General features: G+C 43.7%; 1 protein-coding gene across 4 annotated transcripts in view; it reads right to left on the bottom strand.

Moving 5' to 3' along the window:
• Window positions 1–1,542: 1,542 nt before the first annotated feature.
• Gxylt2 (glucoside xylosyltransferase 2) overlaps window positions 1,543–24,228 on the bottom strand; it is a 102,472-nt gene continuing 79,786 nt past the window's right edge. For 2 of the 4 annotated variants that reach the window (XM_039108771.2, XM_001066466.7), the window contains exon 7: window positions 14,930–21,157. In XM_039108771.2, coding sequence (XP_038964699.1) covers window positions 20,975–21,157 — 183 coding nt within the window. In that variant the 3' untranslated portion in view covers window positions 14,930–20,974. Of the gene's footprint in view, window positions 2,098–11,236; window positions 14,029–14,929; window positions 21,158–24,228 lie in introns of those variants that run through there. The other 2 variants (XR_005503781.2, XR_005503782.2) reach the window with 2 other exon arrangements.

The following is a 24,228-nucleotide window of genomic DNA, read 5'->3' as shown; positions in this document are numbered from 1 at the left end:
TGAGGACTGGCTTTTGGGGTTGTTTCCTCCTAGAATTCTTAACTGTGCAATTTCCTGCTAATCTCGTTTTAAATCCCAAAGATGGGAGGAAAAAGACCACCTACCAATATCATGGCCAAATTAATTAAAGCAAACAATTAAAGCAAGCTCTTTTTTTTTTCTATTTTTCAGAGCTGGGGACCGAACCCAGGGCCTTGCACTTGCTAGGCAAGCGCTCTACCTCTGAGCTAAATCCCCAACCCCAGCAAACTCTTTTTATTTGTATAATTGGTGTGCCTCCTCCTAAGGAAGGGTTTGAGAAGTCAGTATTGGATGTGAGGAAGACAAAGTAGAAAAGCTTTAAAAGCTCAAGAGTAGGGAGGGTTCCAAATGGGGGATTTGGCAGGAACACACATTAGTCTTAGCGACCTCCTGAAACAAAGGCACAATTGCAAGGTGGTCATAACAACAGGTCTCACAACAAGGTAGCCATAGCAACCCTTTGAAGCAAAGGGGAGGTTGCAAGATGCTTATTGAAAACAAAGACATGATCGCCATTCCTGGAACAGGCAGCACCGAACCATTTGTAGTCAGGGTTACAGGGGGCATAGCCCGATCCTTGAGAAACAGGTCTAATCATAAACAGGAGTGGATCAATCGTCCTTTGCTGTAAGATGGCCTTTAAGCCTAAGGTGGAGGCAGGCGGGTTCCTCACTTGTTAATTCCCTGGGAGGAGAACTGGACCAGGATGTGGCTGCCAGCCCCAGAACTCCTCATAATGATCCCTGCCTATGTATCATCTCTCCCTACAGTGAGTTAGAGAATTCAGTGTGCACAGAGGAGGCTAAATCATAGAGGACCCTGGGGTTTCCGCCTTGGGGACAGAAGTCAGCTGCCATTTGTGAGAACACTGGCTAGCCCAAGGGAAGGAGCCTGAAGAAGAAAGGCAGAGGAGAGCTTAGGTTGGGGGAATCTCTCAGTGACTGCAGGAACCGTTGATGCTAGGACTGTAGTTAAGGTAGGATCACCTAGAACAGCCCATCTGAACAGCTCCTGAATGACTGATAAAAGGAGTCATAGAAAATGACAATGGTTATAATGTTTCCACCTCTGAAATTTCAGGATTTCTAGATGTACTAGAAAACCAATGCAACCAAAAATTAAATGCTGACAAAAATTAAGTTTTTAGTTTTTTTTTGTTTGTTTGTTTTTTGTTTGTGTTTTGTTTTGTTTTGTTTTTGGACAGAATCTCTTTGTGTAGTGACCTGCCAGAACTAACCAATCTGGAACTCACTTTATAGGTCATGGTTGCATCAAATTCACAGACATCCACCTAGCTCTGCATCCTGAGTGCTGGGATTAAAGGCTAACTTCACACTGCCCATTCCAATTCCCAGGGGAGAAGTAGCAGGAATCAGCAGGGCCAGAAGCGTGGAGTTCGTGGAGTTCCGGACTAAGGGCAGCAATGTGCAACAGCTGGCGTGAACCAGTACCTCAGCTTTCTCCTCACTGTGATCAAATGTCTGACAGGAAAACAACAACAACAACAAAACAACAACAAAATCAGGAAGAGAAATTTATTTAACTCGTGGTTTCAGAGGGCTTAGTCCATTCTGGGGGCAGGGTGGGGGTGGGGTGAGGAGAACGCAGGTGTAGCTCCCTAGTGCTTGATGCGGTAGTTTGTGTCAGACATTGTTCACATCAAAGCAGACAGAACAGGGCATGAAACAACAGTTAGGAATAAGTCTCAAAGGCCAGCTCTTGCAACTACTCTCTCCAACCCACCCACCCGCCCCATTTTCTAAAGGTTTCAAGGTGTTCCTAAGCATTGCCACTTGCTAACGACCAAGCATTACAAACTGAGCCAGTGGTGGACATTTCAGGTTTAAACCAAAACAGGGAAGGACCTTAAACCATTGCAAACAGCAACTGGCAGGCTGTAGCCCCACTGCATGTCACGCATGCGCACCGAGGGAAAGCCGCAAGCGCAGAGAGTGGGTGGCAGAAGATGGAGACAGGAAGAAAGGGTAGAGAGAAGACAGCCAGGGTGACTTCGGAGACCATGTGGGAGGATCTTTTTATAAGTCCATGGAGTCTGGCTGTCATCCTGGACTGAGTCTGTAGAAAAAGACAAGAAAAGATTTAGGAAAAGTATAGAAAAAACAAAAAACCAACATCCAATTTCCACAGGTTGGAGAACAGCAAACAGACTTGGGTTAAAATATCACTGTATTACTGCTTAGCAAAATAAGCAACCAACAGAAAAAACCACACAGAGTAGAAGACCATATTTATAAAGCATCCCTCTGAAAGGGGGGTTGATACTCAGAATATATAGAAAACTGACAAAATTCAGTAACAACAAATCAGTTTAAAATGAGCGTTGAATAGGGATGGAGAGATGGTTCTGTTGCCAGCACCCACATGACAGATCACAACGGCCTGTGACACCTGCTTCTTGCCTCTTTGAGTTCCTGCAGATATGTGCTACACATACAAGCAATCATGCATAAAAATATGAACATTTTAAATGAGACCTAAATGTACATTTTTGTGTGCATGTGTATATTCATGTGTGTTTGGGTTTACATGTGTGTACATGCCCTTGGAGTTCATATCATGTAGGACAATGTAAAGAATCCCCTTTTATGACAAGGCATTCTGTCTGCTACATAACAGGAGGTTAACGGTCAGTGTGTACTTCACAATGAGATCATGGCATTATAGTGCATCTTTTACAAAGCTAGAAAAGGCAGAGCAAGACAGGAAAACCCCTGTGATTCCTTGAGAGGCAGAGGCAAGAGGATCTGAGTTCAAGGCCAACCTGAGCTATAGAATAAGAGTTCCAGAGCAGCCAGAACGGATTCAAACAGACAAAAATAAATAAACAAATAAAACTAGGAAAAAAGACTTTTATCATAAAGAAATGATAAATGTTTGTGAAGATTGATAAGTTTACCTTGATTTAAATAACACACAAAAGCCAAGCCAGGTGGCACACACCTTTGATTCTGGCACTTGGGAGGTAGAAGCAGGTGGATTTCTGAGTTCAAGGCCAGCCTCGTCTACATAGTGAGTTCCTGGACAGCCAACTCTAAATAAAGAGACCCTGTCTCAAAAAACCAAAATCAATATAAATGAATAAAATAAAATCACGTGATACATAGATGATTCCCATAAATTCTCTCAATTTTTTTTTTTTTTTTTGAGTTGGGGACCTAACCCAGGGCCTTGTGCTTGCTAGGCAAGCGCTCTACCATTGAGCTAAATCCCCAACCCTTCTCAATTTTTATATACTTATTCATCAGTTAAACTAAATTTAAATTAAATGCACTATATAAAGCCTGGAAAGTTCTGTGATTCCTGTGGCCTTTTATTTACGCCTTTGTGTCCTTACTTGTACATCACAAAGCATAGGAAGATAGAGCTGAGGTAGACAAAATAGACCGACTGGTTATAATGTTCTAAACGTATGGCGGTTATTCCCATACCCACTGGACTTCCTGTCATCTCTCAAGACTCTCAAAAGTTAACGGGTTCTTAGTGAAAATACAGAGAGCTCAGGTCTGCTCTTAAAGAACTGGGATTGCTTTCTGGGGTGTCATGATCAATGCTGGCGATGAAATGCAGCTTTTGAGCAGATAGAGAAGAGGCGGATAGGCTAGATAAAATGTGTCTTCACGGGGTTGGGGATTTAGCTCAGTGGTAGAGCGCTTGCCTAGGAAGCGCAAGGCCCTGGGTTCGGTCCCCAGCTCCGAAAAAAAGAACCAAAAAAAAAAAAAAAAAAAAAAAGTGTCTTCACTCAGCCTGTCCACCATTGTGGATGTGGGCTTCCAGAAATCTGGAAAAATAAAACAGGAGACTGTTAGGAGAGTGGAGTGTTATACGAGATTAGGAGCCCTGCTCTACCTGCCGGCTGTCCATTACCCCCATCCCTGAACCCCTCCTCCTCCTTTGCCTCTTTATCTTTCCCTCTGAATCTCCCTCTACTGCTTAGGAGTGCACATCTTCATTCTAATTAACTTGCTAAGGACCACTGAGCAGTATGGTTCAGTTACAGGCAAAGTATCTGGTTGGCTGACTCAGGCCAAGTGTCCACACTGCTATACCTAGGAACCAAGGTCTTGTGTAAATCTGGCTGTTGCTGGCCGCTAAGGCAGAGAGTCCAGGTCATGGAAGTTCTCGGAGAAGGGGTGTGGGGATGTAGAATTTGGTCCGACTTTGAGCACATTTGTAAGTATGTTTCTGCATGGGAGAAGCGTCTGAATCAGAAGGCAGATGAGAATAGCTGCCCTTCCCTAATGTGAGCAAAGGGCTCAATAGAACAAAAGCCTTGGGGTTGGGGATTTAGCTCAGTGGTAGAGCACTTGCCTAGCAAACGCAAGGCCCTGGGTTCGATCCCCAGCTCCGGAAAAAAAAAAAAAAGCCTTGCTCTTCCCCAAAGTGATCTTAAAAGTTCTGTCTGATGACTTCGCCCAGGACCTGGTTTGTCAAGTCACCCTGTAGATCATAAATAGGGCTCGCAGCCTGCACAATATGAGCCAGTGTTCCGACAATGCTTATAGTAATTCTCAACCTTTCTCCTGCCTATCTGTCTCACTCTCTCGCTTTCCCTGGTGTTGTCTGTGTGTCTGTACACATCACACTACGAGGCACAGAGTGTGGGTGTCTAATCCTAGTACTGGGAAGGTGGACAGAAAGATCTTTAGGGCTCACTGAGTTCCAGGCTCAGTAAGAAATCTTGTATCAAAAAAACAGAGTCTCTCTGTCCCATATACACTATTTCTGTTTCTTTGGAAAACCTCAGACACATGCATATAAATAGAAAGATACACGTACCACTATCAGTAAGTAATTGAGTGTAATAACATTGAATGTTCTTCTGGTTTACATCAAGGTCTAAAATCTGACATCTGGGTTTAATTCCCTGCTTCCCACTTCCTGATTGTGTGAACCCAGGTAAATCATTAATGTCTAAAATGCCTGTTTCTTCAGCTGTGACCCGAAGCCACCAGAGGTGACTTAACCAGTTAAGCCAGTGGCTTGCTTCAGTGACTGCAACCTGCTGTTCTCGTTCAGGCTGACTGACAAAAATATCTGTGAGTTTGCTACTTCTGCCTTTTGAATACTTTCAAATGCAGTCACAACACTACTACAAGAACACTTTCTCTGAGATGCTTAAGACTAAGGTTCTGGGGGTTGGGGATTTAGCTCAGTGGTAGAGCGCTTGCCTAGCAAGTGCAAGGCCCTGGGTTCGGTCCCCAGCTCCGGAAAAAAAAGAACCAAAAAAAAAAAAAAAAAAAAAAAAGACTAAGGTTCTAAGGTTCTGAGCAGGTAGCCACAGGCTGCTGCAAACCTTGGTGTAAGCCCTTACCACAAGGACAACCATGTTCCTGTTCATTCCATTAAGAAATGAGCAGTGATATGCTTCCTGCATCTGTCATAGAGCCCTTTATAAGAATGGACCCAGTAAAGCATCACAGAGGGGTCCCTGGTAGGAATACCATGGAGAAATGCTGTATTCTTTTCCCACCCCATTGCCGGGCATACCATCATTAAAGATAAGTCACTTTAATTTCGTCATCATGAGTGTGTCAGATTTCTCCTGCATGCATTCCTTCCCTACCCTCGTGTTTGTTTTCTGTAAACAGCAGTGATGATTTACTACTCTCTCAGTTGCTTAAACTAATGGAAAATTTTCCCTCTGCAGCTCTGAGAAGGAGGTCGGAAGCCAAGGTGCAGGGAAGCTGAGTCCTCTGAAGGCTCTCCAGCCAATTCAGGCCCTGTCTCCTCCTCTTCTGCCAGAAATTCTCTGTCTCTGCCATCTTTCTCTTTGTGTCTGTGTGTCTGTGTGTCCCTCTGTGTCTGTCGTGTCTGTCGACCTCCCTCTCCTCTCCTCTCCTCTCCTCCCTTCTCCTCTCCTCTCCTCTCCTCTCCTTTCATGTATCCCAGGCTGGCCTCAAACTCCTGTATCAGAGGACGACCTTGAATTTGTGATCATTCTGACTCCACCTTCAAAGTATTGTTGAAATAGGAGTGGTGGGAGCAACTGGATCATACAGTGCTGGGAATCAAGCCAGTTCACCAACTTGTGATTATTTTGGACAGTCTTGTGTAGCCTAAGCTGGCCTCAGACTTTATATGTAGCCAAGGATAACCTTAAATCTTTGATCCTCCTATCCCCATTCCCTCACCTGCATTCCCCATCTTGTTTGGCAACCTTTTCCCTTAAACTCTTAAAAAAAAAAAAACAATTTAATTATTTTTTGGTGTGTGTATGAGTGGCCTGCAAGCCACTAAGCACCTTGATGATCAGAGCACTACCTGCAGGCATCTTTCTACAACATGAGCCCTTGGGGGATCAATCTCAGGTCGTAAAGTTTGGCAACAAATGCCCTTTCCCGCTGAGTAATCTCTCCAGCCCCACCCTTAGCTTTAAAAGAACTCTAATTGGAGGCTAGGATATGGTCTAGTTACTAAAACTAAACTGTTGTGGTCAAGGAGGTGGGAGGAGGGCCGGAGGGTGCGAAAGAAAGGAGGAGGTGTCAATAGGCCTGTGGGGTTTCTATAAACAATTTAATTCTCAACTCTCAAGGCACATAAGCGGAAATGGTTTAGTTTTAGTTTAGTAGTGTGTGCGTGTGTTGTAAATGAGTGCCTGCACCCCCATGCATGTAGGGCAGAGACCAGAGCACAGCGTGAAGAGCCGCCCTCAGTCCTTCTCTGCTTATTGCCTTGAGACAGAGTCTCTCACCGCACTGGAAGCTGCATGCACTGGCGAGCCTGGCCGGCCAGTGTGCTCACCTCAGTGCTGAGGGTACAGCGCATGCAACCAAGCTTGGCTTTTGGCCCGGTGCTGAGGAATTTGATCTTAGGTCCTTGTAGAGCTGTACATGCCCCTACGGTGGAATGGGCTTTTGTTCTGACTGTACATCTGTTTGTCTTTTTTAGACAAGATCTTACCATGTAGCCTGGCTGGGCTGGGACTCTGCCTGTGTAGACCAGGCTGGCCTTAAACTCTCTGAGATCTGTTTGCCTCTGCCTCCTGAGTACTGGGATTAAAAGGCATGTGCCACCATGTCTGGTGACAGTGAAATGCTTTACCCACCCAAACGACAGACACTGATTTATATTTGTCAAAATCAAAAAAAAAAAAAATCCTCAGTGTTCTTGCCGAATCTTTTTTTCTTGGACTCCCAAGAGAGCACTCATCTTTTAGAGATGCCCATGACGCTTCAACACTGCTCATTCTCAATGTGTAGAGTGATCTGGAATTGTGTGGGGAAGCTTGAGGAAAGGGGCATTCTGGCTCCTATTTCCCAAGAATCTGAGTCAAAGGCCTTGGGTAGGAGCCAGCATTGTCCATTTCAGCGAGAGCCTAAATCGGTGGTTCTCCGAGTTCCCTGAAGGGCTCATTCAAACACAGATTGCGGGCATGCCTACAGTCTTGTGGTTGAGAGGCAGAACGCTGCTTCGGCTTGCCTGAGACTGTTGTCTTGATCCTCAGCACTACCTGAAAGCTGGCTGTGGAGGTCTACTTACAGTTCAGATTCAGTTAAGTCTGTGGCAGAGTCCAGACATATCCATTGCTATCATCAGTGATACTGAGCCTGCCGGTACAAAATACATACTGTAAGAACCGTGGTCATGGGGAACTGCAGTGGGGGATACTAATATATGTGGCCCCCGGAGACAGCACTTGGGGAGACAAAAGCTCATAGAGAAAGTGCTTTCCCAGAAGTGGTGGTGCACACCTTTAATCCCAACATGGTAGGTAGATGTAGGTGGAGTCCTCTCTGGGAGTTCAAGGTCAGCTAGCTGCTTTGCATGGTAAATTCCAGCCCAGCCAAGGGTACACAGTGAGATTCTGTCTGTTTAAAAAAAATAATTTAACAGGGTAGGGACATCCTTGTGGAGCGGGTGGGGCGGGGGGGAGGGGTGCGGGGAATAAGCAAGCAGAGTGCATGGTGGCAGAGGATGGCCTTGAGACAGCCAAGCTGGGGAAGTGCAAAGGGAGCTACTCTGTATGGAAATGTGTGCAGGGGGGTGGGGTGGGGAGAGACAGAGAGAGAGAGAGAGAGAGAGAGAGAGAGAGAGAGAGAGAGAGAGAGAGAGTCACGTGGTACCTGCACATGCAGTAGCTATCTAAAGAGTTGGAGGGCAAATTTAGATGGCTCCAATCCTAATCACAACAAACCAACTACTTTAATTCCTTATTTTTTTAACCTTTATTTTTTTGTGTATGGCTATTCTGCCTGTATGTGGGTCAGTGTAAATTCAAGGTGTTGGATCTCCTAGGCCAGTCTAGAGTTACAGATGGTTTGTGAGCTCCCTGTGGGTGCTGGGAATTAAGCCCCGGTCATCTGAAAGAACAGCCAGCGTTTTTAACCACCGAGCCATCTCTCCGGCCCTCGTAAATTTCGACTTTAAGTGTTTGCCCATTGGAACACATCTTAGTTTTGCTAACTTTTGTCCCTATCACCGCACATATGCCAGCAATAGTGAACTATAAGAAGGCCTGTTCTAATCATTGACTAAGTTTCAAACACTCAGTGTGCCCAAACCGGTATGATTTCCTGATTTTTCTTTTAGCTCTGTATTTTTTGAAATAATTCCTAATAACAACTTAATGAAAAATTCAGTTTCTGAACCAGTAAGATGGCTCAGCATGTAAGGTCACTCGCTGCCAGGCCTGACCACCTGAATTTGATCCCTGGGACTCACAAGGTGGAAGGAGAACACTCATCCCTACAAGTGGATCCCTGATCACCACGCGTGTTCTGTAACACAGGCATGTGATAGGATATTTGAACCTGTTTCTAGTTAGGGTGTGGCTCAGCCCTCAGCACAACACCATTAATATCTCTGGCTGGAATACAGACACACCTTTAGTACACACCTTTAATCTCAATTAAGGTTAGTGTGTAGAAGGACGCACCTGTGTTTCAAAGTGTTGTCTAATTAAGGGGTAGACAAAGTGATGAATAAGAGAAACTTTTGACAGATGAGGATGTTGCCAATTCTCGTTAGAAGAGAGAGGAAATGGAAGCTACTTAAGAGAACAGTGCAGAAAGAGAGAAAAGAGGAGGCAGGTTTTTTTTTTTTTTTTTTTTTTTTTTTTTTTTTTTTTGGTTCTTTTTTTCGGAGCTGGGGACCGAACCCAGGGCCTTGCGCTTCCTAGATCATCGCTCTACCACTGAGCTAAATCCCCAGCCCCGAGGAGGCAGTTTTAATGGGACAGTTGTACAGAGACAGGTTACAGAGGGAGAATGGCTAGACATAGGTGAAGACAGAATGAGGCAGAGAATGAGAAAGGAGCGGGAAGATCTGAACAGATTGCCAGAGTTAGTATTGAGAGGGCAAATCCTTTAAACTCAGGCTCAATTTTAGAGAACCTGACCTAGGATTGAGCTCAGATAAACTAACAGGCCTAACATTAGTTTCCAAGTTACCCACCAACAAAGCCTGAGCCTAGCTCCAGTCTCCAAGTCATTAACCCAGCAGATTTGCACACCCAGATTACAAGTCCACCCCCTGCCTAGCTACCACTAGTGCAAAGGGAAGCAGAAATTAAGCTTATGAGATGACTCCCAGCACTAGCCAATTATGTTAAAGGTCATGGTAGCTCTCCAATTAGATGCTTAAACTCATCCCCATCCCTCTCCCCTTGTAGCTTTCTTTTTTTTTTTTTTTTTTTTTTTTTTTTTCCGGAGCTGGGGATCGAACCCAGGGCCTTGCGCTTCCTAGGCAAGCGCTCTACCACTGAGCTAAATCCCCAACCCCCCCTTGTAGCTTTCTATAAAGACATATTTGGAGCTGCTCACCACTAAAACCATCCTGCACAAAGGCAATATGCTAGGAGCCCCCACATCCCCTAAAGCTAGCTTGAATAGAATAAAGACCCTGTGTGAGTTGCATCGGATCAGCTCCTGACTGTTTTTTGGGGGATCACTAATCCTTCCCTGGCACTACAGTATGAGGCCAAGCAGTGTAATTTAGGAAAGGCCAAGAGAAAAAAAGCCAGATCGAATCTTGGAAAGGAGTTTGAGACAAAACAGCTGAGTTGACCAGCCATTCAAAAGAACAAGAAAGGGTGAGCTTATTCAGCAGTAAGTATCAGAGGTTCAAAACATTCTAGGCCTAGATAAGATTGGACAGAGGTGGCTAGAAGCTAGGTCTAGGTTAGCAGACAGAGGAAATACACCTCCAAGACAACAATTAGAGCAGGAGAAGAAAAGTTACATGCGCGCGCGCGCGCGCGCGCGCGCGCGTGTGTGTGTGTGTGTGTGTGTGTGTGTGCGCGTGTGTGTTACACATAGACAAAAATTAATATTTGAAAAAGAATCCAAATTTTGCTGGGCAGTGGTGGTGCACACCTTTAATCCCAGCACTTGGGAGGCAGAGACAGTGAATTTTGGTGAGTTCAAGGCCGACTAGGTTTACACTGTGTATTCCAAGACAGCCAAGGCTACACAGAAAACCTCTGTCTTGAAAAATAAAACAAAAACAAAAACCAAAAGAGAATCCAATTTTCTAACATAACATATATATACCAGATTTGTCATTTAACCCAAAATGGCCATTCCATTCCCCAGAAAGGGGAATTTTTTTTTTTCAGAAAGGGGAATATTAATGTTTTGGTAAGTCCTACATGTTCACTAAGAGTTGGTGTTTTCACAAGACCCTTTACAGTCACATTTTACATGTCATAAATGACATATATACTACAGATGTGTAGAGGATACATTTACACTCATGATTTGCCTATAGTAGTAGAGGACTGCTAAATGAGTCTTGTCCAACAGATTGGGTTTATGACAAGATCCCTTCAATTATTACTTTGGTTAGTGGATGGTTTGTATATGCTTGGCCCAGGAAGTGGCCCTATTATGGGGTATGGCCTTGTTGAAGTGCGTGTGTCACTGTGGTTGTGGGCTTAAGACCCTCACTCTAGATCCCTGGAAGTCAGTCTTCCACTAGCAACCTCCAGATGAAGATGTAGAACTCTTTTTTTTTTTTTTTTTTTCTTTTTCTTTTTTTCGGAGCTGGGGACCGAACCCAGGGCCTTGCGCTCGCTAGGCAAGTGCTCTACCACTGAGCTAAATCCCCAACCCCGGGTTTTTTTGTTTTTGTTTTTGTTTTTTTCTGGGGAGGGCTTTAGGTGGCCAGTGGTTGTTTACCTTTCAGGGGAAATGAATATGGTAATTATTTTTAGGCAAACACTAGGAGAATAATTTTCTTGATCTTTGGCAGTCTAGCTTGGCAATGTCATGTTTCATCTGGATGTGGAGACAATGTGTTTCTGCAGATGGAAAGATGCTACTGTAATGACATGAACATTTTATGGCTGGGATCCTAGAAGGATGGCCAGTGGTTTTCAGTAAAATATTCAAGACAAAAGCACCATGAAAGAGACACATTTCCCTTGGCATCCTGTGAACCTTTGACTACACACAGATTTGAGGGGGGTGGAGTGGGGTGGGAACCTCGTCACTTACCCAGTCCACATTTATATTTTCCCTTTGTCTCTCCCTGGCTCTGTCAGTCACTGTCTTTGTCTCTGGCTCTCTCTTTCACACACATAGACACACAGACACAGACACAGACACAGACACAGACACAGACACAGACACACACACACACACACACACACACACACACACACACACGTATGCATGCACACATCCTCTATTAAATGACCTATGTTTGCAGTCATTTACAGTTTAAATAGTTAAATGTCTACCAGAAATAAGGTTTCCAGACAAATGCCCTCCTCAGGGCCATGAAGAATGAACTGTGGAAAAAGTGAGCATTTAAGCTGAAAAGCACTTTGGCAATCTCTGTCTCTGTCTCTGTCTCAGTCTTGTCCTTCTTTGGGTAAATAAACTCCTAAGATTCACATAACTCGATAAACATTCAGTGAATAAGACGTCATACCTCTGTAGCAACCTTTCCAGGAAAAGGAATTGTTTTTCAGGATAACCAAATTAGTGTTCTGAAGCTTTGCTGATAGGGCTGGGTCCTGATCAGCATGCAGCCAAATTATTTATTTTTTTGTTAACCATGATGATCATGTGTGTTCATCACCAAAGCTCAGAGCAGAGAACAGGATAACCAGGACTGTGCCTTTGAGGAACGGTGTCTCTACTGGGGAAGGTAGTCAATAAAGTATGGCATACATTTTGTCACTATTTCTTTTTCTACTGTTTCTTCTTTGTTTTCTTTCTCCTTCTTTTCCTTGTTTGTTTTTCTTTCTTTCCTTCCTTCCTTTCTTTTCTTTTTGAGACCACTCTATGTAGACCAAGGTGTCCTCGAAATCAAAGACATCCGCCTGCTTCTGTCTCCTGAGTGCCGAGACTAAAGGCACACTCTACTACGTCTAGTTTTATGTCACTATTTTATTATTATTTCAATAGACAGAAATGACAATGTGCAGGGTGACACATACAAATGAATATATAAGAAGGCCTTGTCATCTTTGGCAGATCATGGGAGGCTTCCAAAAGGAAGTGACACTTTCACTGAGGCCCAAAGAAGAATGGACATTTATCAGATGAAAGAAGAAGGGAGACAAAAGGGATGCTAGAGAGGCTCAAAGGCCTTGTAACAGATGAATGGGGATTAGTGAAGATGTGGGAAAAGGATCAGGAGGAGGTGTGGGTGGGGGATGGGCGGGGGATGGGTGGGAGATGGGCCGGAAGGGTGTGTGTGTGTGTGTGTGTGTGTGTTGGAGCATGCAGAGACCTCCTGGGATCAGAGGACCAGAGATGCCTACAGGGGTTAATGTTTTGAGTGGAGGCAGCAGTGAAGACAAACAAGAAGCTGACTCAGCTATTCAGGATCTCGATACAACTCTGTCTGTGTGGAAGGAAGGAGGGGGAGGGGAGGGGACAAGAGAGGAGGGGAGACTTGAGTTGAGTTGAGGTGAGTTGAGTTTCTGACAGGGTCTCACTACAGAAGCCTGGCTAGCTACAAACACATCATCATCCTACCCTGCCTACTGATGACTGGGTATGCATGCATGCATGCGCTGTGGTGGTAGCTTAGACCTATCTTTTAACCATTATTATTTATTTGCTCTCTGTCATGGCAGCTTCTTGTGGTTTGCCCTGAAGTTATCTGTATTTTGATGCTAATTCCACTGCCCCAAGGACAGCTGCCTAGTCACATACTCAGAACTCAGGTGATTTTACCAGAACCACCTCCCCATTGAATTTGTAAAGTACAGGTGGGGGGCAGGTACAGGATAGAAGGAGGCCTGTCATTGGAGGAGAAGGAAGGATGGGCGGGGGAGAAGTTTGAAGGAAGAGGAGGAGACTAGAACAGAAAGGAGAGAAGCCTTGGCAGGACAATATGACAGGTGACATTAAGATTCTCCTCTGTAGGGGTTGGGGATTTAGCTCAGTGGTAGAGCCCTTGCCTAGGAAGCGCAAGGCCCTGGGTTTGGTCCCCAGCTCCGAAAAAACAAACAAACAAAAAAAAACCCCCAAAAACAAAAAAACAAAACAACAAAAAAGATTCTCCTCTGTGTATTTACAGGTTGTTATCAATGTTCCTAAGGGATGGATGTTTAAGTGGGCAATTATATCTTACCAATTGGATCTAAGATTATTGTGTTGCGTGTTCTTTTATGTGACGGTTTGAGTGTAGGAAAGCGTGTGGCGGCAAGAGACACTGGGCCACTGAGGAATTGTGTTGTGTTTCCGCCAAGATATCTAGCAGATATCATGGGGCACTACGGTGCAGACCTAGCAGGATAAAAGACAACGATACTTTTTAATTTACAATATTTTTACAACAACAGCAGCTTTCTTTCCTTTTTTCCTTTCCCTCTTCCTTTTCCTCTTCCCCTCTTTATTTGGGGGCAGGGGTTGGGGATTGAACCCAGGGCCTTGTGCATGCCAGGCAAGTAAGTCACACCTCTACCTTCAAGTAACGCCATATTTAATATAGTTTCCAAATCTTCAGGATGATACTTTGGGGAGACACACCAGACTCCTTCCATGGTCGGGACTGCCACCTCCTTTCTAATTGTATGAAGCGATCAACCTGTGGGTGGAGATCCCTTTATATTACGACTCATGACGGTAGCAAAACCACAGTTACGAAGTAGCAACGGAATAATTTTATGGTTGGGATCACCACCCCTTGAGAAACTCTATTAAAGGGTTGCAGGGTTAAGAAGGTCGAGAGACACTGTGAGAGAAACACACGCTTAAAAAAAAAAAATGCATTACACATTAAGAACATTGTGTCGTGGCGGTCCTACCTGTCTGGAGCCACACGCCTTTACCTTTTACTCTCTTCACATTTTAGCATCATCAACATACTCACCCGCTGATAGGAGTCTAGAGATGCATAGGGAGAGTCAGAGCTTATTCCCCTAACAGAGGGCTGGAAGGTGTAGAGGGTTACATTCTATCTGACAGTGGTGGCACTAGGATTTAAATTTAATTTTGAGGGTTGGAGAGATGGCCCCCCTGTTAAGAGCAAGTCCTGCTCTTGCAGAGGAAGCGAAGTTTGGTTCCCAACACCCACACTGGGCCGCTCCCAACAGCCTATAGCCCCAGCTTCAGGTAATCTGATGCCCTCTCCTGGCCTCCTTGGGCCCTGTATGCATGTGCACATGCACACATACGTACACACACATGCATATAATTAAACTTAAAAAACACTTCAAATTTAGACTTAACTATGAGGAGGAAATTCAGTAGACAAACTGAACACCTTGTGCTGGTTTTAAAAAGAGATAATAGAAAAAATATTTCAATGTGCTCAAAACCTTTGAAGCAGTTCAATTATTTTTGTATGTGCTGCGGTCAACAAGTCAAGCACAGTTTTGCTAAACATAGCAAGGAATTATAGACAGCTCATTTTCACACGCTCCAAACTCCGTTCATTCTTCCTTGGACAGAGAAGACTACTCAACAAATAATTCACGAGGATGCTATTATAATCAAGGTAAAATTTTTAATGACTTTTTTAAAAAATAAACTATTCTACGTATTAAATACTCTTTACTAGTTATACATACTTAAGATACATATTTAGGCTTAAAATCTTAGGAAGAAAAACATACACATTTCAAAAGCAATATCAAATAACATATTTAAAGCTTTTAAATTTTTTTTAAGGTAAAACAAAGCAAGAGATGAGATATTTAAAAAGATGAGATGGTCATGTCGTCTTAGTTCTTGTCCTCTATTTTACTAATTATAATAATTCCTTCTTCTTGGATTGTTTTTATTCCCCCAGAGCTGAGGACCGAACCCAGGCACCTGCGCTTGCTAGGCAAGCGCTATACCACTGCGTTAAATCCCCAACCCATGTTCTTTTCTTTAAAATGTATTTCTTTGCAAATAAAAATTACAACAAAAAACACCCAAGTTTTTTGAGCAAACTAGACAGAAAACAACCTGTGTTCAGGAATGCAAACATGTCAGCCCAGTGAGGCCAGCACTGTGCCTGGTTCTCACGTGTTTACACATATGGTGACACACACAGTTTTATGCTGCAGTCTCAAGAGAATATTTCCAGTTTTGACCTGTAAAAACCATAACTAGAACAAAGCGCTCTCTCTTTTGCCAGAGAAATCTTGTCAGAGGTAAAGGCCCACAATGCTGTTGTGAATGGAACGGCATTAACCGTGCAGGATTTTTCAACTCAAAGATACAGTAAAAGGTAGTGTCCCTTTTAAAAGGAATATAGCATGTGTGTATGAGTGTGTGCAGGTGTTAAGCTTTTCAAATGTCTGGAACAGCCCCAGTCACAGACAAGTGGATCTAAGCTTTAGTTAGAAGCCTCTTCTACCTATACAGGGGTTCCCAAGAACTGTCCCGGGTTCCAAGAAAGCCCTGGTTCCTGTATGACCCAGAAATTTATAGACAGGAAGGGGAAGGCAAAAATGGAAAACATGGAGATATAGCAGAAAACAAAAATGTAAGAAGAGCTGCCTGCCATTCTATTAAATGACACTTTTATACTGAGAATGAATTTCTGAATTTGATCATGAAATGATGCCCATTTTGGTTCATCAAACACATGACATTTATTCTTTATGAGTAAATACCAAATATTACATCCTATAATTCTACATTTATGTGGCAGGTGACCTGTCTACAGAGCAGGCTATAAGGATTTTAACTTACTGAATCATTGTTTTATGATCACTCAATAACTTTTTATTTTTTTTCAGACCTAGTGCGTGTGCACTTGCTTTGTTTTTGAGAAAGGGTCTTACTATGTAGCCCTGGCTGGCCTGGAACTCACTCTGTAGATCAGACTGACCTTGAACTCGCAGAGATCACCTGCCTATCTCCTGAGTGCTGGGATTAAAGGCATGGACCCTGCTTAGGTGTTTTTAAGTTTTTAAAAAATCACACGTATGGGCATTGTGTCTGCATGTATGTCTGTGAATTACATGCATACCTGTTATCCTAAGAAGTCACAAGAGGGCATCAGATTCCCCCTAGAACTGGAGTTACAGATGGTTGTAAGCCTAGGTGCTAGGAATTAAACCCAGGTCCTCTGGAAAGAAATGGTTACGGTGCTCTTTACCCGTGAGCCATCTCTCCAGCCTCCCCTCCAGCATCCTCTTAGGATGATAGTTGTGAGCCACCATGCCCAGAGCTACCACTCCAGATCGAGCTTTGATTATGCATGGTTTGATGTGTTTGTTGACTTTCGCTTATGGAGACTACAAATTCATCATTGATACCAGCCAGTCTCTGGGAGCATCTAAATGTCCGTTTCAGAAGCAGACAGTGAAAGTGCAGATGGTTCACAGTGGAGCACCGGATATGACATCCGAATGTCACAAAAAAGCTGAAGCCAAGAGCACTGTGCTAAACTACAATTGTCAAAGTCGGGGAGACAGTCAAATTGATTTTGTAGATGGGGCATATTCGAGTATTAGAATTTTTATGTAAGTCACAATTTCTCAGATGTTGGAAATAAACAGCAAGGAGTAACCTCAGTCTTCCCAGCAACCCTGCCATTGAAATCTCACTTCCAACTTGTGCAAAAGCATGGTCATCACTTGCTGTCCCAAAGTTCTCTGACACTCTACACAGAACGCCACAGCTACATCTGTGAAGCAGACTTTTTTTTTTAAATAGGAAATGAGAAAAGAGAGAAGGCAGCAGAGAGGAAGGAGGAGGTGTCCTAGTTTAAATCAGAACGACCCCCATAGGCTCAAAAATTTGCGTGTTTAGTCCCTGGTGGATGGGAGGTGTTCCTTCTTGGAGGAGGTGTGCACTGGGGGTCTCTCAGCCTGAGGATAAGAATGTGAAGCTCGGGGTTGGGGATTTAGCTCAGTGGTAGAGCGCTTGCCTAGGAAGCGCAAGGCCCTGGGTTCGGTCCCCAGCTCCGAAAAAAAGAACAAAAAAAAAAAAAAAAAAAAAAAAAAAAAGAATGTGAAGCTCAACATCACCAAACCTGTCTGCTTCCCAGCATGATGCTAACGGATGAGCTGGTGAAACTGTAAGGCAGCTCCCAGTTAAATGCTTTATTCATGAGAGATGCCTTGGTCATGGTGTGTCTTCACAGCAATAGAACGGCAACTGAGACAAGAGGGAAGGATGAGGAGGGGAAAAGAAACAAGGCCAGAGCAGGCGAGGAGAGCACCAGCTTTAGCCCCTGCAGGGGTAAATTCAGCGTGCCCTGAGGAGCTGAAAGGCAGCAGGGAACTGCTCGGATCAGATCGAGTGTTTTTGAAGTTCATTGAATAAACACGTGGCTCTCCATCTCAAAGGTGTCTGCGGGGGGGCGGGGGGGGGGATACCAAAGACAGAGAAAACCCAATAATTACCACTTTCAGGTACAAAGAGTTGGAAGAAAATTTTTTTTCTCCTTAAATTCTCCACTGGACCTAAAACTGTAGGCCGCACCATGGGAATTCCACCTTGGGGAGTGGGTGTATGTGTGCCACATCAGGTCTTAAAGTGTCACAAGATCATAACTGACTTCTGGAATGTTCTAAAATTCTCCCACTGAGACTCAGTGACAACAGTGCTCTGCATTTGGTTGGCATCAAACAGTTGAGAGTTGAGAGTAGACCTGCTTTCATAAAACCAAAGGCGCTTTTGTGTTTCCTATTTGAAGGCTTCTCCACAGACTTGATGGAAGGTCTTCAGATCTGGTAGCCACTGAGGAGTCTAACTAGCACTCGTGGGTTCACTGGACGTTCCGAACAGACCATGGAGAGCAGACTGGAATGCAAGTCAGCCCTTTATGTGTACATTCTTGGCTCCACCACTAAAGCCCAGATTGTGGGAAGTTACCCCACACCCCATGTGCCTGCAGCCGGAAAGACCAAAATAAGATGTCATGTCTGCTGGTGGGGACACAGAACAGCCGTAAGAATGAGAGTAGCCTACCACAGGGTGATTTCCCTAACGATAGCAGGTGGTAGGCAAGAGGAGAAAGTGGCCAGACCGTAGCATTTCAGCATCACAACTGTGACTACAATCACTGTGTCACACACTAACCGCCACTGCAGGTTAGCACTGTAGTGCTGAGGAGTCCCATCTCAGAATGAGACACTTCTGCAGAGACAGGGGCTGTGATGACCTACTGGTATATGGGCTCCACACTTCATAAATAAAAATAATCTGGTTTTTTTTGTTTTTGTTTTTGTTTTTTTTTTATTTCCCACTTTTCAGATTGCTGTCTGTGTAGGATGAAGGGAACTCGGGATGTTTATTTTTCAAACGTTTTCTTTCCTTCCTGGAAAATAGGATCCATCTCACACCAACCTGTGTTTTATAGAAATGTACTTATACTGGGGTTGTTCCTCTTGCTGTTTTAAAGCAATTAATTAAAAGAAGAAGCCTTTCCAGTCTTTTAACCTCATGGAGATGATAGGGGCCCCTCCTAGTTCTCTAGGCTGCAGGAAACAACAACAAAATAATCGTGTATGCAAAAGTCATTTGAGATAAATAAAGCAGGATGCAAAATGTCCCTACATGGACACCAACATACAAGCAAGGGATTAAGTCAGATCTCTCTCGGGGACAGAACAAGAGCTTTCTCTCCTGTAGCTAGGTGCTAGGATTGTGAGGCTTCTAAACTAAGAGATGGCTAGCCACAGTTGAAAGAGTCCTGAGGCTGGCAGGAATTTGCATTTTCTTGCCAATGAAAATTTCTGAAATATTTACTTTTAGCAAATTAAATCTGAAACTGGAGCTGGGTGTGGGGACACACACCAGTAGATCCAGGATTTACTTGGAAGTTGAGGCAGGCGGGTTGTGAAACCCTGTCTTTAAAATACAAGACAAAAGAACCCCAAGGGGACGGAGAGGGCTCCACAGTTAGGAGCACTTGCTGCTCTTGCAGAGGACCTAAGTCTAGTGCATAGCACCTAAGTCAGCAGCCTCACCCCTTGTAACTCAAGCTCAAGGGGATTTAACGCCCCCGCTTCCAGTCTCCATCGGCACCTGGACTCATATGCCATACACAGACACAGACATAGACAGATACACAGTTAAAAATACAATTAAAACAAATACCAAACATCTGAAGTTGCCCTTTGATATCTGCCCCCTGACCAGTAGTCCAATCAAGTGCTCTTGTCTGAGGAGAAACACAAACTCACACCTCTTCGCTAAAGAGATCCCTTGGGCTTTCTTTTTTTTTTCTTTCTTTCTTTTTTTTTTTTTGGTTCTTTTTTTTTCCGGAGCTGGGGACCGAACCCAGGGCCTTGTGCTTCCTAGGTAAGCGCTCTACCACTGAGCTAAATCCCCAGCCCCCCTTGGGCTTTCTTTTGGAAGCTTTTGTTGCATAGAAATCTCTCGTGATTGAGCCCTCCACGGGGCTCGGCAATCCGTCTGAGATGCACTCTCAGACACATGCTTCATCTTGAAATGCTGCCCAATTAGCTGGTCTGAAAGCCTTTTCCAGACACGACATGCTGTAATTATCTCGTCTGGCTGTTTAGTCTTCTATATGAAATCTCAGCAAACAGGCTGGGCTTCACTGAGGTTGTATGTTTTAAACGTGTTACTGTGGGAAATACAGAAGCCAGGGGAGTTTTAAGGAGTCTGGAAGAAAACGCATTCAAATGGTAACAACCTTTTTCAAGTGGTCGGTAAGATTATGTCTAATCTAATCTTGATTGTGGCACATTGACCTATATTCTCTTCAAGTTTGTTTGTTTCATAATTTATTATTATTATTATTTTAATTTTTAAAATGTTATTATTTTATTTTATGTATAGGAATGTTCTGCCTGCATGTATATCTGATGTGCACACTACCTCTGTGCGTAGTGACCGTGGAGGACAGAAGAGAGCATTAGATACTCTGGATGTGGAGTTACAGACGGTTGTGAACCATTTACATGGGTGCTGAAAATGAAGCCCAGGACCTCTGGAAGAACAGTCGGCGCTCATACCCACCAAGCCATTTCTCCAGCCCTTATTCTTATTTACAATACTATATATTTACAATACTAATACCTTTCTTTACTTGTTGGTGTGAGTGTGGGCACACCTGGAAGTCAGAGGATAACTTGGTGAAGTTCATTCTCATCTTCTATCTAAGGAGTCAAACGCAGGCCTTTAGGGTTGTTGGGAAAATGTTTTTACCGCCTGAGCCATCTTGCCAGCCCCGACGCGTATTGCTTTTCAATAAGATATGAGAGAGCAAGTTGCATAGGAAGAGTCTCAAGAAATCCAGATTATTATGATAGCTGCACATAACGACAGGGGCTCATATTTGAGAGCTAGAAAAACATTCCCCTTCCTCTCTCAACCCACTGGGACAATGTTAAATTCATAAAATAACTTGAAAAATAAAAGATAAATAGGATGTCAGGAGAAAATAAGGAGAAGCACATTCCCTTCTAGGGATAATTAGCTTACCAAAATATAATCAGGCTTTTTAACTTCAACAGTCATAGAGCACCATTAAATATTCACACACAAATATCCAATCCACGTAAGCATCCACGTCCCGGGTTACAGACACCAGGCTGGCTGACAGTGCGAGAGGACGCTCAGCTCATGGGGTTGGGGCCCACGTGGATGACGATGTGCTTCTCGTAAGCTCTTCTCATCGTTTTCTCAATCTGCTTGAGAAAAACCTGGGGGATCCGCCCGCACAGGGTATGCACCGTCTCCAAAAACTTCAGCTGCAGAGGGTAGTACATAGACTGGAAAAGATTGTCTCGAAAGGGAAACTGAAAGATAAGGAAGAAAGAAGAGAGAAAGGGAGGGTGGGAGGGAAGGAGGAAGAAAGAAGCTTGTTATTCAAGTGCTATTTAAAACACAAGTCACTCTTATCAAAACACACAACACAGTGTAAGTTTACTAAGTTTCGGCCCCGTGGTACAACCCCACAGAATCATGTAACTCTCTGGCCCCTCTTATGTTTTCTCTATTTTTCTTTGGAGTCTTCTACAACTAAGAATAACCTTGAACTTGGAATTCTTTTGCCTCCACTTCTAGTGTACTGGGATTACAGGCCTATACCATGATGCCCAGAAACCCCCAAACAACCCCCAAAAGATGATCTGTTTATTTTCCTAAGGCTCTTGAAGTCTGAAGACAATGTCCATCTCTAAGGGGTAGAATGGAGCACAAGGCTGAAGCAGGCAATCATTTGAAAACCACTACAACAAAACACAGTTTATTATTCCACAAGGCTTACTTATTTCTATTTCATGCATATGGGTATATATATATACATATATACATATATACATATATACATATATACATATATACATATATACATATATACATATATACATATATACATATATACATATATACATATATACATATATACATATATACATATATACATATATACATATATACATATATACATATATACATATATACATATATACATATATACATATATACATATACATATATATATATATATACACACACACACACACACACACACACACTGCTGCATTCCTGGTACCCACAGAGGTCAGAAGAGGGTACTGGATTCCTTGGAACTAGAATTACAGGCAGTTATGAGTCACTATGTGGGTGCTGGGATCTGAACCTGAATCTTCTGCAAAAGTAGCAAGTGGTCTTAACCAATGAGCAACCTCTCCAGCCCTAATTAATTAACTAAATAATTAATTTGCCATCCAAGAAACTTAAGAGCCTGTCTACAGTGGCTACAGAAAGCCAAGAGTTTAGCAAATACAAGTCTCTTAGCAAAATGTTCTAGGCACTAGGCTAGGGGTTTGGCTCACTGTTAAAACACTTGCTTAGCATTTTAAAGTTCTGAGTTTGATCCGTGGCATAGGGTCAAGTGGAGAAGGTTGGGGTGGCGGGGAGTAATCAAGAGGCCAAAGGTCAGTGATCACTTTGAGTTTTTAAAATTCACTCAGTATCGAACATGTGAGGATTTGATGTGTTTAATGTCTCTGTATTTTCCCATGAGATATACAAAAGAACAGTATTTTTCAAAATAAACCTTTTGGACTACTTGGAAACTAGCATGTGCCAAGCTTTATCACCATCCTATTGAAAGAGAAAGGGCAGCTGGTAGATCAAGTAGGGAGCTTAACTCTTGCCAATGAAAAAACCCGAGGGAGAAAAGGAGGGAGAAACAGAAAGGTCAAAGGGCAAGCCCTATTCTAGCCCCAGAGCAGAGTGGATGGGTGTCTACTTTGCTAGAACAAGTCTCCCAGTCTTTCAAGGTCATCAGATGTGGATCATCCAGGCGTTGAGGTAAGTTGAAAATGAGCCACATACCAGCTCAGGCTTGGGACACAGTTGCTTTCTCCCACAACCCTTAGCCAAATGACCAGAAATTCCATCTCCATAGCCCTGCCCTCCTACCTTCCCACTTGCACACAAACTCCCTCTAGCTCAATTCTCAGCTGCTATCTATATCACAAACAGCCCTGCACCTCCTCCTCCTTGCAAGTCTGCAATTAGTTGACATAAGCCACCATAGATCACAGCTGTCACTTTCCTGCCCAGACTGCAGTCTAACTCTTGCTTCTAAAGCTCCAGGTGATCTGGAACCCTGCTGCATCTTCTTCCCTCCCATTATCTCTCCATGATGGCTGGAGTGACGATACTCCTGTGCCCTGGTACACCTACTTCATTCCCCACTGGGAGTTTCCTGATTGTGCCCTCTGGTTGGCAGGATCTTCCCTGGGTTTCCCCATGAATGCCCCCATCTGACTGAGTCCCAGGCTAGCACAGGCATTCCCTGACAACCCGGCTACTGAAATATCCTACCTGTTCCTCTTAGAACTTTAATCCTTTCCATTCTGATAGGACCTTCCTTTGTTACAGAAAACTTTTATATCACCTGGCTTGCTCTACTAGGACAGAGATTTTTTTTTTTTGTTTGTTTTTTAAGGCAGGGTTTCTCTGTGTAGTCCTGGTTGTCTGGGAGCTTACTCTGTAGACCAGGCTGGCCTTGAACTCAGAGATCCACCTGCCTCTGCTTCCCGAGTGCTGGGATGAAAGGCATGCACTACCACGGCCTAGCTAGAACAGAGATCTCGACCACAGGGCTTGGTCTATATTGCTAGTCTCCAAATCCTAGGCGACTGGAATTATTCCTGCCTAAAGTAGGCTTTATAGATGACCGTTGAAAGAACTCCTGAAAAATATCTCTCTGATGACTGTTGGAGGGTCACGATGGGGAGCATACACCAGTCCTTCATACAAACATATGCAGGGTTAGGCTGTGTGCATATGAGAAAGAAAGGCTGCACGCTAGGGAAAAGAAACATGTGAAATGTTTGCCATTAGAACAATGTCTACATTCTGAATACAACTGTCAGGTGTGTGATTAAAGTTTAAAGGCCATCATTTCGTTAATCCTCATAACTATCTCATTAGGAAGATAATATTTTTAAAGTCTATCTCTCTCTGTCTCTCTCTGTGTATCTCTCTCTGTCTCTCTGTCTCTCTCTCTCTCTTTCTGTGTCTGTGTGTGTATTTGTGTGTGTGTTTGTGCACATTGCACACACAAGCCACATGTGTGCACATGCCCACAGGAGCCAGAAGAGTTTGTTGGACTCTGTAGACCTGTGAGTCACCTGTCATGAATGTTGGGAACAGAACTCGGGGTCTTGTGGGAGAGCAAGTGCTCTTAAACTCTGAGCCATTTCCCCAGGCCTTAGAAGGTAACATTATTATCTTTTATTTTATTTTATTATTTTAATTTCAAATGCATTGGTGTTTTGTGTGCATGTATGCGTGTGTGAGGGTGCTGGATCCTCTGGGACTGGAGTTACAGACAGTTGTGAGCTGCCAT

The sequence above is a fragment of the Rattus norvegicus genome, chromosome 4, assembly GCF_036323735.1.
Source record: "Rattus norvegicus strain BN/NHsdMcwi chromosome 4, GRCr8, whole genome shotgun sequence".
In the NCBI taxonomy this organism is placed as follows: domain Eukaryota; kingdom Metazoa; phylum Chordata; class Mammalia; order Rodentia; family Muridae; genus Rattus; species Rattus norvegicus.
This window is presented reverse-complemented; position numbering and strand designations above follow the sequence as displayed.